Below are 16,179 nucleotides of genomic sequence, written 5' to 3' on the forward strand. Positions count from 1 at the left end.
TATCTTCCACTCCTCTCTCCTCTGCTCTAAGTTTGTGTTTAAGAGAATGAAAGGTTCTGTCTTGATACAGTAAAGACCTTTGAACACTGACTAAACAGCTGGTACAGAATCATTCACACTCTGTGGGTTCAGTCAAAAACTGACTCCTGTAATCCATTTATCAAAATAAAACCAAAAATAAGAAAATGAAAAAACTACTATTTTCTTCATTATTTGTCCCCAAAACCAAAATGAAAAAAACAACAACAACAACAACAACAACAACAACAACAACAACAAAAAACAGGTAATGATTAGTTTTTTCAGTTTTCGATTTTCTGTTTAAATGAATAATGGAAAAAACGGATAATGACTGTTTCCTGTTTCTGTGACTTAAACTGTGACTAAACCAGGTCTAAACCAGGTCTAAACTGATCTCAGTCCTGGTCTGGTCCCAGTCTGATCCCGGTCTAGTCCTGGTCTGGTCCCGGGCTCAGTCCTGGTCTGGTCCTGGTCTGGTCCTGGTCTAAGTCCTGGTCTGGTCCCAGTCTGGTCTCAGTCTCAGTCCTGATCACCCGACAGTCTATGTGGGTGCACCTCTGGGCCCATCTTGACACTCCTGGTTCAGTCCTGGTTCAGTCCTGGTTCAGTCCTGGTTCAGTCCTGGCTCTGTCCTGGTTCAGTCCTGGTTCAGTCCTGGTTCAGTCCTGGCTCTGTCCTGGTTCAGTCCTGGTTCAGTCCTGGTTCAGTCCTGGTTCAGTCCTGGTTCAGTCCTGGTTTAATCCTTTTTAGGACTGAGACTGGGACCAGACCAGGTTTAGTCTTCAGAGTGAGACTGGTTTAGTCCTGGTTTAATCCTGTTTTAGTCCTGGTTCAATTCCATTATTCATTTAAACACACCCAGATTTGGTGTCACATCTTATTTCATTTGAACATATTGGGATTGTTAGAGCAGCAGACGCACAGGTCTCCAGACCCGACGGAGCTGGTGCAAATGAGGAGTTAGTGGCTCACACACTCACTTTGTGTGTGGAAACTGGAATTTGCATCTTCTCTTTAAGTCTGTGTGGAGTTTGTATGTTCTCTCTGTGTTTGTGTGGAGTTTACATGTTCTCTCTGTGTCTGTGTGGAGTTTGTATGTTCTCTCTGTGTTTGTGTGGAGTTTGTATGTTCTCTCTGTGTTTGTGTGGAGTTTGTATGTTCTCTCTGTGTTTGTGTGGAGTTTGTATGTTCTCTCTGTGTTTGTGTGGAGTTTGTATGTTCTCTCTGTGTTTGTGTGGAGTTTGTATGTTCTCTCTGTGTTTGTGTGGAGTTTGTATGTTCTCTCTGTGTTTGTGTGGAGTTTGTATGTTCTCCCTGTGTCGGGGAGTCACAATAACAGTCTGGTGAAGCTGTACATTTGTACATTAGATCAGATTTCATCATAGTCACAGAATCTAACAAACATGAAAACTTTGTTCCTGTTTTTCACAAATGTAATGAGTCAGAAGTTTGCCAGATAAATGTGTGTCCAGGGCTCACTGCAGAAGTGAGATCAGTTATTGCTGTGATCTGCATTCTCTGAAACCAGAAGACAATGTGTATGTGTATGTGTATGTGTGTAAAGTGCGTGCGTGTGTGTGTGTGTGTGTGTGCGTGCGTGTGTGTGTGTGTGCGTGGGTGCGTGGGTGTGTGGGTGTGTGGGTGTGTGTGTGCGTGTGTGTGCGTGCGTGCGTGCGTGTGTGTGTGTGTGTGGGTGTGTGTGTGTGTGTGTGTGTGGGGGTGTGTGTGGTGTGGTGTGTGTGTGTGTGCGTGGGTGCGTGGGTGTGTGGGTGTGTGGGTGTGTGTGTGCGTGTGTGGGTGTGCGTGTGTGCGTGGGTGTGTGTGTAAAGTGGATGTGTATGAAATGGGTTTCTCTGTGCCCACCTGTAAAACACACAAACTGACAAATGAAAACAAATAAATGAAAGTAGTGCATCAGTGAGAGTGTGTCCCACCTCAGCCCAGTGCAGAATGTGACCAGGGTGAACTGAAGAAAACCATGTGTGATGTGAAGTGTGTGTGTTGAAATGGAGAAAGACATGTGTGATGTGAAGTGTGTGTCGACACAGAGCGTTGTGGTCATGTATCCATGTTGTGTGTCCAGGTGTGGAGCCTCCTAAACCTGCTCTGTCCAACATGCAGATCCTGTCCATGTTCTCCCCACAGCCAGGGGGCGCTCCATACTCCTCCTCTCCCTGGGCACAGCAGGGGGTTGTGGGTCCTCAGTGGGCGGGGCCTGTGGGTGGGGCTGCGGTGGCACCCTGGCCCACTCTGCCCAATCACATGACAGCATGCCCACCTGCCGTGCCCCCTTCTGGACCAGTGATGAACAACACCCCAACTCCAGACAATGTTCCACAACCTGTGAATACAAACCACACACCCCTGCTGCTGTGAGGCACCCGCCCCACACCCGCCCCACACCCACCCCACACCCGCCCACACCCACCCCTGCTACTGTGAGGCACCCGCCCCACACCCACCCCTGCTGCTGTGAGGCACCCGCCCCACACCCGCCCCACACCACCCCTGCTACTGTGAGGCACCCGCCCCACACCCACCCCTGCTGCTGTGAGGCACCCGCCCCACACCCACCCCTGCTGCTGTGAGGCACCCGCCCCACACCCACCCCTGCTGCTGTGAGGCACCCGCCCACACCCGCCCCACACCCACCCCTGCTGCTGTGAGGCACCCACCCCACACCTGCCCCTGCTGCTGTGAGGCACCCGCCCCACACCCACCCCTGCTGCTGTGAGGCACCCGCCACACATCCATCCCACACCTGCCCCTGCTGCTGTGAGGCACCCGCCCCACACCCACCCCTGCTGCTGAGCTCAGAGAATCTCAAAGAGCAAAGTTCAAAGCTCAAATATTTCATTATGAAAACACTCAACCATGAATCAGACCATAAACTATGTAACTATGGCAAATCTGTAAATGTAAAATGTTTTCATATATTATTAATAAATAGGATGAAAATGTGTGTGTGTTGTGTCCTGACCAGGTTCAGACCTGGACCACAGCCTTAGAATTTGGAGATTGTTAAGGATACAGTTTGTGTTTACAACAAAAAAAAAAAGAACCATGTTCTAGTTGTCTTGTGCATGTTTGAGTCATCTTTAATAACTTATTTTCAAGACTCCATTTTGCCCACTCCTGTTTTCACCACCACAGTACCCGCCCACTGTGCCGTGCACACTTCCTTCTCCACTGTGATTTCGGTGATACATGTGGGATTCTCATTTTGGTTCAAATGAAAACTATTTGCTGATCACTAGTGCGATGTGCAGCTATGATGATGTTTAGAGCCCAAGTCAGCGGGCTTGTTTTTTGTCATTTTAAATACATATTGCAATTTAAAATGTCCAAATTATAACATAGATTATAACATAACAGATTATAACTGAAGAGCACACACAAGCACAGTCTGTCTGCTTTAAAGTTGTACTATGTAACTTTTCTAGTGGCATTTACTTGTCTCCATGGAGATATAACTTATTTGTCTAAAATGGCCAACATTACATTTATCTCTCTGTGGAAGACATTAGTAGGTCAAGTTACAGGTCACATCTGTGGAAAGGCAAGTCTGCTCACAGGAAGAATGCACATTTTTCAAGGTAGTGTTTAATAAAAAAATAAAAAACAAAACAAAAAGCATCCGTTTTATGGATGCAAACTGGATATAAGTCAAAGAACATTTAGTCAAAGCAGTAACATGTCCACGGAGACGACAGGCGCACTATAATCAAACGAGGCTGTGGTGTTGTGAGAGAAAGTGCGTCTGGATTGGCACATGTGTGAGCAGGTTATGAATACACTCGTGCTAGCACTTCCTTCTCCTGTCAGCTCATATACACACATACACACACTCTGACGCGCACACACACGCACACACATACACGCACACACACAACCGTCAGTCTGTGTGCTGCTCTCTCGGACATGGGACGCTGTTAACCACTCTGCAACATGGTAAGAAAAATCATTTAAGACTGTTGTGTTCTGAATGAGTTAAAGAAGAGCTGCTTTTGAGATCACTTTGTTTTACATGTGAAAATAATGAAGAATGAGGTGATGAAAGGATAAACTGGAAAAAAGTTACTTCTAAACAATACTTTTTTACTTTTATGTGTGTAGTAGTAATAGCAGTAGTAGTATTTGGAACAGTGTCTCATGTTATGTAAGTTAATCCCTCAGCTAAAAGTTATTTAAAAGTTACACTTTAAAAAAAAAAAAAGTTTGCACGAAACATCCACTCTAAGAGAAACGTAAAGAGTAAAATAAAGTAGGAGTAGAAGTATGCCACTGGAAAAGTTTTCTAAAAGGTACAATTTCTTTAAAAAGTAACTGAAGTAGAGGTAACTGAGTACTACACAGCGCTGATAGTAAATCTGTCCAAATAATAAAAACATAAACACCATTATCACATCTAGTGGCTCAGGCAGAGGAGCTGAACACCCATGAACAAGAAGGTTGATGGTTGCACTTCCACACTTAAATTTCAGATCTGTCCTTGGGCAAGACACTTGTACACCACCGTTGTGTGAGCTGTTGTATGAATGAACGCTGTGGTGGCTCAGGTTAATGACTGTGGAGTTGTGAGGAAGTCTTGAGCTGGTGTTGTCTGATCTTGGCAGTTCAATCGCAAGTTACTGTGTCACTGGGCAAGACACTTTTAAGCTGCTTTTCCTCCAGTGTCTGTGTTGTATGAATAAGAGGAACAGTGTTAAATGTGACTATGTGATCATTGTAGAATTGTTAAAGAAGACATATTGTGCGTTTGTCAGCTCTGTACGTATAATCTGTGACACCTGAGGATCATTCTGTTAGAATTTGCACATTTAAAATCACAATATTAATCTAAAACAACATAAACAACAATAAAAGAAACCGCTGACTTCCATCTTGAAATAAAAGATGACTCAAACATGCATGAATCACTCCAAATGCAACTTCATAAGGTCAATGAGAAAAAAAAAAAAAATGTAACATGGTTGTGAAAAGTCCAGTTTGCAGAATAGGTCTGATTTAAAATAACTTTGTGCATTTTGACCACACACGTTAGATTTGAGATGCATTTGAATGATTTGATCTATCGTTGATCTATTTCTGTTTGAAAATGTTTGCTCATCGTAGTCTTATCTCATGAGCGTCCCCCACACGGAAGTCCCTGACTCAACCCATAAGACACACAGTAAACAAGTCCACTCCCATCCAAGTCCTGACCAGGCCTGATCCTGCTGAGCTTCAGAGATCTGACAGAATCAGGCTTTGACAGGTCGCTATGGCCACATTTAGATATTTCAAAACCGCTTTTACCCTTTGCTTTGGTCACTGCTTTTCATTCTTGTCATTTCTTGACCCTGAAACCCTGAGACACCAGTTATTGAGAGAAGGCTCAGGGTTTGTTGTTGTTGACAAAGCAAAAGGTGGATACTTTGAGGATTTCAATATAAAATAGATACCAGTCAAATGTTTGGACACACTGCTCATTCATGTTTTTTTTCTTTGTTTATTTCTTTCTTTGTTTACTTTTAGACTTAGGTTGCTCACAGTATTCACCCTTTGCTTGGTCACAGCTGCAAACCCTTGGCTTTCTCTCAGTGAGCTTCATGATGAAGTCCCTGAAATGGTTTTCATTTTACAGCTGTGCCTCATGGTCAAGAAATGCTAAATTGCAAAGCAGTGATTAAAGCAAAGGGTGGCTAAGTTTTGAGTTATATCGTCTTATTTGTTATGATTTATTTTTTGTTCCCTACATTCAACATGTGTCATACACAGCTGTGCTGCTTCAGTGAGAATCTATAGTTTAAAGAATCAAAGAAGAAACATGAATGAAAAGATGTGTCCAGGCGTTTGACCAGTTGTGTCCAGTATGTTTTAAAACACAGTAAAGGTCCCGTGTGTGTGGACATGTTCTTACTATGTCCCTCACTGAAACAGCTTGAGTTGTGTTTTGTTTTATCCTCACATGTTTCAATAACCCTTCATAAGTGCTCCTCTGCATTTTTAAAGTTCATCCTATTATTATCCACCTTTATAAACTTATTCTCATCTTTGAAACACATCACTGTTGTATAAGGTGTAATATATGACGTTAGCGTAGGACCTTTAAATGACAATCACTTTTCCTTGTGTACTTCAAAATGGTGTGTCCACATTAACAAGCCCCGACTCAGCGACTTTCCCAAGAGAAAGTCCCAGTTAAAGGCAAAGCGCTGCCTTAAAGAGGAAGTGCGCGTGATGAATGAGTGCCTTATGTTTTATGGTGGCTCAGAGTTAATGTTTGACCAACAGACACAAGTGCAGGATACCTGATCCTCTGTGTGGACAATAACAACTACTGCATGAATATCCATCAAACTGCTCCAACTGAATTATCATACAAGTATAGAGAGATTTTTTTGTATAGACATTTAGGTTGTACTCTGATAACTTTCTTTTTTTTTTGTTGTTGCAGTATCTTTTTACTTCAAAGAGGGGGTATTACGCAAAACCAACGTTTCCTCATCAAAAACATGTCTGAAGAGGTTTTAAATGCCATCCATGCATGTTTGAGTAATCTAGAGATCTTTCCTGGTGTGACATTATAGCGGTGAACAAACGGCAGACGGGCTCTGGCACTTGGGTGCAGTCTAATTATTGGTTAGTGGAGACATCAGTCAATCTATAAAAGTGCTCCCTTTCCGTTGCTCTTACTTTGTTTCCTGTAGTTGACACGGCTGGTTCACCGCTCTCAGCTGGTGTTCCAGATTCAGTGTTAAGTCAAAAATTCAGTAAGGTCTGTAGTGTTGATTACTCACTTTTATTGAGTGCTTGCTGCCATGGGCCTATGTTGCTGCGGTGTTTGTGTACCGCCCGCCACGCCGGCTCGTGGGTGGGCTGGCTGTTTGGCGTCTTCCTTCATCCAGTGACTAATACAGGTGTGTGTGGCGTAATATCAGGTCACAAAACTATCACTTAGTTGTATAATAGATGCATCAAGACTTTCGGACTTCCAGTCATTGCACAATGCATACTGGGAAGGATTTTCCGAAAAAAGTGAACATCAAACCTCCATATTTGTTTTCCCAGTGGGATGTTAATCTTTTCAAGTCTTTTGAACCATATCACTTTTGTTTCTGGTTCTGATATTGTTATATTTTAGTTTTAGGGGATTGGGACATTGTAATTGTGTGGTTGTTGGATCCTAACAACGGAAAACGACTCGAGAAATTTGTTTGCGAACTCCATAAATGCAAAAGTGAATCAGATGTGTGTGACTCAAACCTCCGTTCAAACTGTTTCCCTTCCCAACGGAACTGAAAAATAGTGAAAGGCAAAGGTGATGGGCAGGATTGATCCATAGGAAGGACCAAAAAGGAAACCTTTGACTGACTAAGAAATCATCCCGAGTTTGTAGAGAACATTTTGTATGTGGAGCAACAACAAAACAAAATCCTGTTTGTTAAGTGAGAGGAGCAGAAGACAAACAGACTGAGCTGCACTTTCTTGTTCTTGTGGTTTTACAGCAACATCATGTCTTAGTCGCTTTGCAGTGGAAGTTGTTTCTTGGTGAACAGTTGGTGCCTTTTGCTTTGGCGTTGACTTTTTAAATTCGTAACCAAGGTTTAGCGAGGGATCGGGGTTTTGCTTTGATGACGCTCCACATACAGACAAAGGTTTCCTTTTTGGTCCTTCCTGTTCGATCAATCCTGTCCATCGCCTTCACCTTTCACTATTTTTCAATTCCACTGGGAAGGGAAACAGTTTGAAAGAAGGTTTGAGTCACACACATCTGATTCCCTTTTCCATTTATGGAGTTTGCAAACTAATTTCTCGAGCAGTTTTCTGGTGTTAGGATCCAGCAACCACACAATTAAGGCCAATTTACAGTCCAGTGTCAAATCGTCTGCGTCACGGTGCAGAGAGTCTGTGTCGAACGTGAATCCCCTACAACACAGGTGTCAAACATAAGGCCCGGGGGCCAGATCCGGCCCTCCAAGACCTTTAATCTGGCCCTCGGCTGATTTTCTACTCAAATATTTTAATTATATTTTCTATTAAAATATTGGTAATTTTCTGCGGTCCTGAGCACAGCAGCGTCTCCAGAGCCTCTGTACGTGGCCCCTCCCACCAGAGCAGAACAAATGAAGACTTGTCTCTTTCCAAACGCTCTTAAAGGACGATTGTTTTGACTGTTGACCGTGACACCCTCATCAACAAAATGTCAAAAATGAGAAAAGTGGAGCCGAGTGCAGGATTTTCCACGAAAAACTGACTTATTCCTATTTACATACAAGTTCATGTTAAAACATTGTGTTGAAATTGCATTTTTCTTAAAGTTTCAGGTTGTTCATAATATTATAATATTTTGTAAAAGAAAGAGTTCATCAATTAAAAAAAGATTTCTGTAATAGATTTAAATTTCTCTGCACAAATATTTTAACTTATTGTTATTTTTGGGGCCATATATGTCATGAGTTTTCTGGTCCGGCCCCTTTGGAATCAAAGTAGGTTGGATACGGCCCTCGGACCAAAATGAGTTTGACACCCCTGCCCTACACAGAGCCTCTGCATCGACCAACGTGCACCTCCAAAATTTTCTAACTACGCGTTGAAGTGACGCAGACAGCAGGGGAAGCGACGCAGATGATAAGAGCTGTGATTGGTCCTCCGTACCACCGCACTACACACATTTCCTGTACTCGGCTTTCCTTTCTTTCAATATACACTGAAAAATAATGTGTTTAAAGCAGCTTTGCGCATATGTGTTTACGTTTTACAGAAACTAAACTTAAAACCAGATGGCTAATTTGCATAAATTAAACGCTCAAAAAACAACATGCTCCTTGTGTCCTGACGTGGTTCAGATTCTGTCGGACTTAAAAAAGACACGACTCAGTGGAATATGTGTGTTCTTTCTGTGACAGAGGGATATTGTACTAATGAGTCTGTTCTGTGCTTTTATCGTGTTAGAGATGGTTCATGCTAAACTTTTCAGAGATTATACATCAGCTGGTCAAATGCATAGACTGTATATATGAATGGACATATATTCTAGCCCTGTAGCGTTTTGGCAGTGAATTACTTTGTGGTGCACAGACCTCGACACAGATCCATAAATCAAAAACAACTGCGACAAGGTGACAGTGCGCGTTGAGTTGACGCAGAACGATACTTCAGCCTTTACGATGTCCGAATCCTAAAATATGACAATATCAGAACCAGAAACAAAAGTGATATGGTTCAAAAGACCTAAAAAGATCGGCTTTGTCAATAGACACGTCCCACTGGGAAACAAACATGGCGGTTTAATGCTCACTTTTTCGGAAAATCCTTCCCAGTATGAATTGCACGATGACCGGAAGTCCGAGATTCTTGATGCATCATTTGGGGGTACTGTGCATTTTACTTTATAGATCTTGAGCCGTGGAGTTGAGTGCACTGTCGCCGCTTTGCCTTTCCTTGTCTTTTCTGTGTACCAGTGTTTTCTGGAGATTTGAGCTCGGACTGGATTTATGAACAAACTGTCACTGGAGCCAAGAGTCACTGAATGGACTGTAAACCAAATTGTCCTAACACCTGGAAACATTACTGTCATAATGACCTAACTGACAGAAAATGTATAAATAAACTGTATACTTTTAATCTATGTGAATCATGCCTCTGTTCATCAACAACAAACCTACAGTATGTGCCTTTTATACTCGCTGGTCCTGGTGTTGTTGGTTCTTTTTCACTAGTAGGTGTTATGTAAATGTAAATGATTGGTTCAGCCTGTAGTATCAAGGCATCAAGGTAGAAGCACTCAGACCTTCCACACTGGGCTCTATTCAAACCCTCCTTACACTTAGTTGTTAGATTCTGTGCAAGGCTCCGCCCACAAGCCTACGTCCCCCAGGCTCCACACCAGAATTCTCCAGAAATATACAAAAACATGATACAAAACTTGCACACAGCAACTTGACAATCCTGATGTGAGGTGCAGGAGTTTCATTAGGATTAGCATTAGGGGATCTCAAGTGTGAATTTATTTAGATTGTTTTAAATGTTTAATGATGAATTGGATAGTGGTTATTTTGAGGAGAAAAGAGCTTGTAGCTAAATCTGGCTCAGAGCATCTTCCCTCTCTGAGATTCATGTTTTCTGTGCACTGTCCTCCTTTTAAATAAATAAAATAAATAAACAAGGGGGTTTGGAGAGGTATAGGACCTTGGACCGGTTCACGGGGAGCTAGACACGCCTTCACGTCATTGGAGGACAGGCAGTACACCAATGTATACCAGTAGTCGAAGTAATGCCGACCCCAAGTAAACCATGCCAGGTCTTGAGGTCAGAATAAGTCTGCTGTGTACTGTCTGCATTTCATTATTAACACTTCATTGTCAGAGAATCAGGATAAGCATGTTGTCTCATGATTGTGACTGCAAAACTTTGCTTCGATCACTGAGATTTGTGAAAAGCACTTATAAACACATAGCGGAGAATAATTAGGATGCTCAGGGTTCGGCTGCTCAGGAAGAACTTCGAGTCACTGCAGACGGTTTCAATAAACTCGTTCTGTTTCTCATGTTTTTTCGATTGTAACTTTTGGGCTGCACTTAAGCCGGCACACAGCTGCCCTCGCACCTGCACAAACTGTGACAGGGCGTTGTGGTGAACCCCGCTCACTCTGATTGGTTGGTGTGACGTCTGTCGTGATTGGTGGAGGCAGATGAAGCGGGTCGTCTCCGTGGTAACGATGCAGGGGTTTGGGGTGTGTGGTCAGATGGGTTTCCTGTCACAGAGCCATGACAGAGCACAGTTCCATGCACTTTGTAGACACAGTTGAACTTTAAAAGAAAAGTAAAAGTGAGAATAATCAAATGCAGCAGAGAATCGTGTTATTAACCCTTTTGAAGTGTTCAGTGCGACGTGTGCTGCTGAGTCTTGTGTGAAGGTTTGTGACATGATCCACTGATGAAAAGTCAAAAGAGACTAAAATTCACCAGCTTATGCCAGAGTTAAACAGCAAACTAACATCATATTGATAGTAGGCAATGTGCGTGAAGTGTCTTGCTTACTGGTATAATGGCAGCGTGCATGGTGCAGCCCCTCCTGTCCCACAATGGCCCCTGGGATTCCCAAGGGTCTATACTTCAACTGAACCACTGAACTAGAATACTGAAGTATACTTAGAATATATGAAGTATAAAGTGAAGATACAAAGGCCCATGTGACTCTGATGTACTCTCTGCCCCCCCCCCACACACACACACACACACACACAGACACACACAGACACACACGTACACACACACGTACACACACACACGTACACACACACACACCTGGAGTTGTGTTTTGTTTCACACATGTTTAACACACAAACACGTTTAGATAGTTCTTCTTTCAGACAGGAAACACTCTGTTTCACCTTGTGATGTCATGTGGGACTACATGAAGAGCTCCACTGTGTTTTTAAACACCACACACCTTCACTAGAATCATTTGGATGATTTCAGTCCTCAACTTGTCTCTCGCTGTTTTTACTAAAGACAAAGAGTAGCTAATAACTTGAAAGCTACCCCTTAATGACATCACAAGGTGGAAGAGAGCAGTTTGAATCAAACATGTGTGAATGAAACAAAACACAAGTCCAAGTGTGTTTGAGGAGGTCATAACATTAGAACATGTCTTAAAGGTCAGAAGAGTAGACTGTGAGTACTGCAGGACCTGGAAGAGCCGCTGGAGCCTTTCACACAGTGTGACCAGGTCCTGTCAGAGGCTCAGACACATTTCTCTTTTGATCACTTTGCCATGCAGTCTTACTAACATGTTTTATGAGTTTCACTTTTGTTTTTGATGCTCTGAGCCTTCCCTCTCTTTGCTCTCTGTGTTAAGTCACTCCCCCTTCAGAGCACTATTACAACACACTCAGAGTGCATCCCCCTAATGAAACTCCTGCACATCACATCAGCTCTGTCCTGTTGCTCTGTGCACTTTTGTATCATGTTTTTGGATATTTCTGGAGATTTGTGGTGTGGAGCCTGGGGGACAGAGGCTGGTGGATGGAGCCTTGTACAGAATCTTACAGTGAACAGTAAGGAGGGTTTGAATAGTGCCCGGGAGAGATTGCTAGATTACTCAAACATGCATGGATGACATCTAAAACCTTTTCAGGCCAGTTTTTGATGCGGGAACAACATTCTCCTCTTTAAATACTATTGGTCTGTGAATGTTGTGATGTCATCTGAAACCCAGCTACTCAGAGGTGTGCACTAACCACAGCCAGTGCTGCTGAACGTCTGACACCAGACCAGACCAGGTTTTGATATAATAGAAAATAAGCACAAGTGATTTTGTTCAAATATTTGAAAGGAGTAAAGTATACATGTTGAAGAAGACTGAAGAAGTTTAACTGACGACACTTAATGCTGCGGCAGATAGGGACACATCCAAGTGTGTCATTCTCAGTTTATGGATGGAGCAGGCCTCATGTGAAGCTCACAACCTCCAGAACTCCCTCCCTGAGCTGCACAGAGAGAGTGTTTTTGTAATGAAGAATAAATCAGCATTACAATAGTTCTCAGTAAAAGCTCAGTTTGATTTAAACATGTTTATTTCATATCTGGGTTCGCTGTTCAGGGTCAAGTTTATGGAATGTAAAATCTTAATGTGAAATACTACCTGCATTATAGTTTGAGTAAAAGGAAGTAGCACCATCTACTGGTCAGCTCTAGTCCACCCCACATTCACTTCCCTATGGGCTATATTCACACTTACACACAAAACCAAAAGACATTTGGAAACATGCAGATGATAACTTCCTTTGGGCTCTGGTGGTGATAGGAACTCGGACAAAATCTGGGAGAAAATTGACCGTTTTTCTTCATCTGGATGTCATTGTATTCTTTCTTTTTTCCTTTTATAAATTGGCTATTCATTTGTGCATTATAATTTGTCTCACTTAATTAAAAAAAAAAAAAAAAAACAGATTTCGTTATGTTCGGCAGATCAACCAGTAAGTGACACTGAAGATGTGATTAGAGTCTTGTCCCCCATGGACAGTTTTGGCAGGTTGTGAAGACGCTGCTGCTGAATCCACAGTTTTATCACATACCTAGTGTCAGGACACTACACAGGAAGTCGTCATCCAAATGTTTCCTAAATGTGTTTCAGTAAGTGAGAATAGTGGCGGTAGTAGCTCAGTTGGTAGAGTATTCACCCACTGATCTGAAGGTTGGTTGGTGGTTCAGCTCTCAACATAAACATCACAGTTTGAGCGGTCAGATCCACTGACCCACAGGTTGGCTGGTGTGATTCCAGCTCCCACAGAGGAATGCTGCCGTTGTGTCCTTGGGCAAGACACTTAACCCACCTTGCCCACAGTGTCTGCGTACACTGGTGTATGAATGTGTGTGTGTGTGTGTGTGTGTGAATGGGTGAGTGGTTCCTTGTTGTAAAGCGCTTTGAGTGCCTTGAAGGTGGAAAAGCGCTATAGAAAAATGTGACCATGTGACCATAGTGCCTATGGACTCTGTACAGAGTGATTTACATTGGAGTCTATGGTTACAGTTTCATTTTATTTTTAGGTTGCTTAAAGGTTGCTTTAGCGGATAACAGCGACGTAGAAGTTTGTAGCAGATTTCTCTTTGCTTGTTGGTGGTGAGATATTTGTGAGGTCATGTCCGTACATTTTTCCATGGGATATTGTCAGTAGAGTCGGGGTCACAGAGCACGAGTAGAGCTCTGTTTCGGAGGTGCACTTGTGGAGATAGTCTCTCTTTTTCTGCAGCGACTCTTTATAAGACAAGTTTAACTGAAGATCAAGACAAGTAAGTTCCTTTTGAAAAGTTTTACAAAGTTTGGTGCAGCGTCTTCACTGCTCAAACCGACATCTTCAGGTGCGGCCCTGTCCTGCCGCTTCCCCAGTTTAGGCTCCTGGCTCCACCAATGACATCACTCTGTTACAGCCAGTGAAACAGCGGCAGGAGAAACCCTGTCGTCATATCACTGAATACATCTCAGAGCATTTATCAATCAATCAATCAACAACTTTATTAATCCCAAAGGGCAATTCAGTTCGCACATATCTGGTCACGCACAATATATAAATATAAATAATAAAGAAAAAGAAAGACAGACACCAGACGTTCAAACCTCAGAGCGTCAGGGACACAGGAACAAATTCACTTTCCATATAAAGCCTTATGGCAGAAGGAAGAAAAGATTTGGCATAACAGTTAGTCTTTTGCTGTGGGGTGACATAGCGCCTCCCAGAGGGCATTTTCATGAACTGTGAGTGCAGAACATGGTTAGGTTGGCTCAGTATGCCCTTAGTCTTTTGTAACACCCGATGTCTCCACACAGAGGCCAAATCCTCCGTCTGAACACCACTGATTTTGCTGCAAACTTTTACAATCTGGTTCAGACTGTTCTTGTCTTTCACAGATAATCCATAAAACCAACAGATAAAAGAAAAGGTCAGCAAACTTTCGATAAAAGAATGATAAAAATTATTTAAAATATTAGACGACACATTAAAAGAGCTGAGCTTCCACATCAAGTGAACCGGCTGCTGTCCTCGTTTGATGATGTGCTCAGTGTTCTTATCAAACCTTAGAGAGGAATCAAACACAGTTCCCAAATACTTATAAGAGTCCACCATTTCTACTGCTTCTAAATGGATGGAACTGGCTACTGGGCTGTGGACTTTTTTCCGGAAGTCCACAACCATTTCTTTGGTTTTGGCTACATTTAGGTCCAGGTAGTTATTATCACACCATTCAATGAAAGCAGGTAGAGCTCGGCCGTGGTCTGAGTTTGCTCCCTGCAGGAGAGAGAGGGCAGTATCATCTGAGAACTTGATCATGTAGCTGCCCTCATTTGCGGACCTACAACTGTCTGTATACAAAATATAAAGCAGCGGAGGCAAAACACAACCCTGGGGGACACCAATATTTGAAACGATAGGATTGGACATTTCCCCATTTACCAGTACTCTTTGTGTGCGGTGGGTTAAGAAGTTTAAAAGTAGCAATAAAAGCTGATTAGGTCGACTAAAAAGAGAAGCTAATCTCTCAATTTAAATATCTGGCTGCATCTTGTTAAAAGCTGAAGAGAAGTCTGCAAAAAGTATCCGTGCATGTGAGTTGGGCTTTTCAAGGTGTTTATAAATAGTGTCCAAAAGAAATATTTTTGCATCCTCTACACCGTTCCCTGCTTGATACGTGACAGGGTGCAATGGGTCTAGTTTACCATTGATTAGAGAGAGGATATTCTCTTTTAGTATCTTCTCAAAGATTTTCATAACTAATGAGGTCAGAGCAATTGGTCTGAATTCACTTAGTTCCTTTGAATTATTCGACTTAGGAACAGGTATAATAGTGGATGTTTTCCACATGGTTGGTATTTGGCCAGAATTTGCACACATCTGAAAAAGTGTAGTAAATACACCACTGAGCTGATGGGCACAGGACCTGAGAGTGTGTCCACAGATGCCATCCGGGCCTGCAGCTTTACTTAGGTTTACCTTTTTAAGTAATTTGGTAATGCTTTCTTGGGAAATCAACAGATTGTTATTGGGAACAAGGGACATTCGGGTTTTATCAATTACATCTCCAAAAAGTGGCCTCTCAAACCTGCCAAAGAAGGAGTTAAAAACATTTGGCAATTGGGCATCATCAACACCATTTATACTAACATTTTGCCTTGTTACACCAAACGATTGGTTCACTGATGCCATTTTCTTAATGCCTCTCCATGCTGCTCTGAGATCTCCTCCTGAATAGAGATTTTCTATTTTATCCTTATAGACCGTTCTACTATGTCTTATTTCATTCTTAACTTCTCTGTGGACTTCTTTCTTTTCCTGTTTATCTCCTGAATAATGAATTTTTTTCTTTTTGTTTATAACAGACTTAAGCTCCATTGTTACCCATGGCTTGTTGCTAGGGTATATAACCACTTCTTTAGAAGGAATTGTACAGTCGATACAGAAAGTTATATAAGATGAGACAACATCAACAAGTTCACTTATATTCTCACATGCATCTGTAAAACAATCCCAGTCAGTACATTCTAAAGATGCTTTAATAAACAAAATGTGAACTAAAACCTGTTCAGTTAATACTACTGAGTTTGGAAAAATATAAGAATAAGTTAATATTTTTGTTTATTAAAATAAAATGTCAAATATTGGTAGGGATTATTTTG

The 16,179-nt window shown here is 42.3% G+C and overlaps 1 protein-coding gene across 1 annotated transcript in view; it reads left to right on the forward strand.

Annotated features, from left to right (window-relative positions):
• The window catches only part of si:ch73-40i7.2 (FYN-binding protein 1), a 53,745-nt gene that overhangs the window by 13,494 nt on the left and 24,072 nt on the right, over window positions 1–16,179 (forward strand). The window contains exon 9 of the mRNA XM_055164730.1: window positions 2,105–2,364. Within this exon, the coding sequence (XP_055020705.1) occupies window positions 2,105–2,364 (260 nt within the window). The remainder of the gene's footprint in view (window positions 1–2,104; window positions 2,365–16,179) is intronic.

This window comes from Boleophthalmus pectinirostris, unplaced genomic scaffold (assembly GCF_026225935.1).
Source record: "Boleophthalmus pectinirostris isolate CB_2022bp ecotype Guang Dong unplaced genomic scaffold, ASM2622593v1 HiC_scaffold_7, whole genome shotgun sequence".
In the NCBI taxonomy this organism is placed as follows: Eukaryota; Metazoa; Chordata; class Actinopteri; order Gobiiformes; family Gobiidae; genus Boleophthalmus; species Boleophthalmus pectinirostris.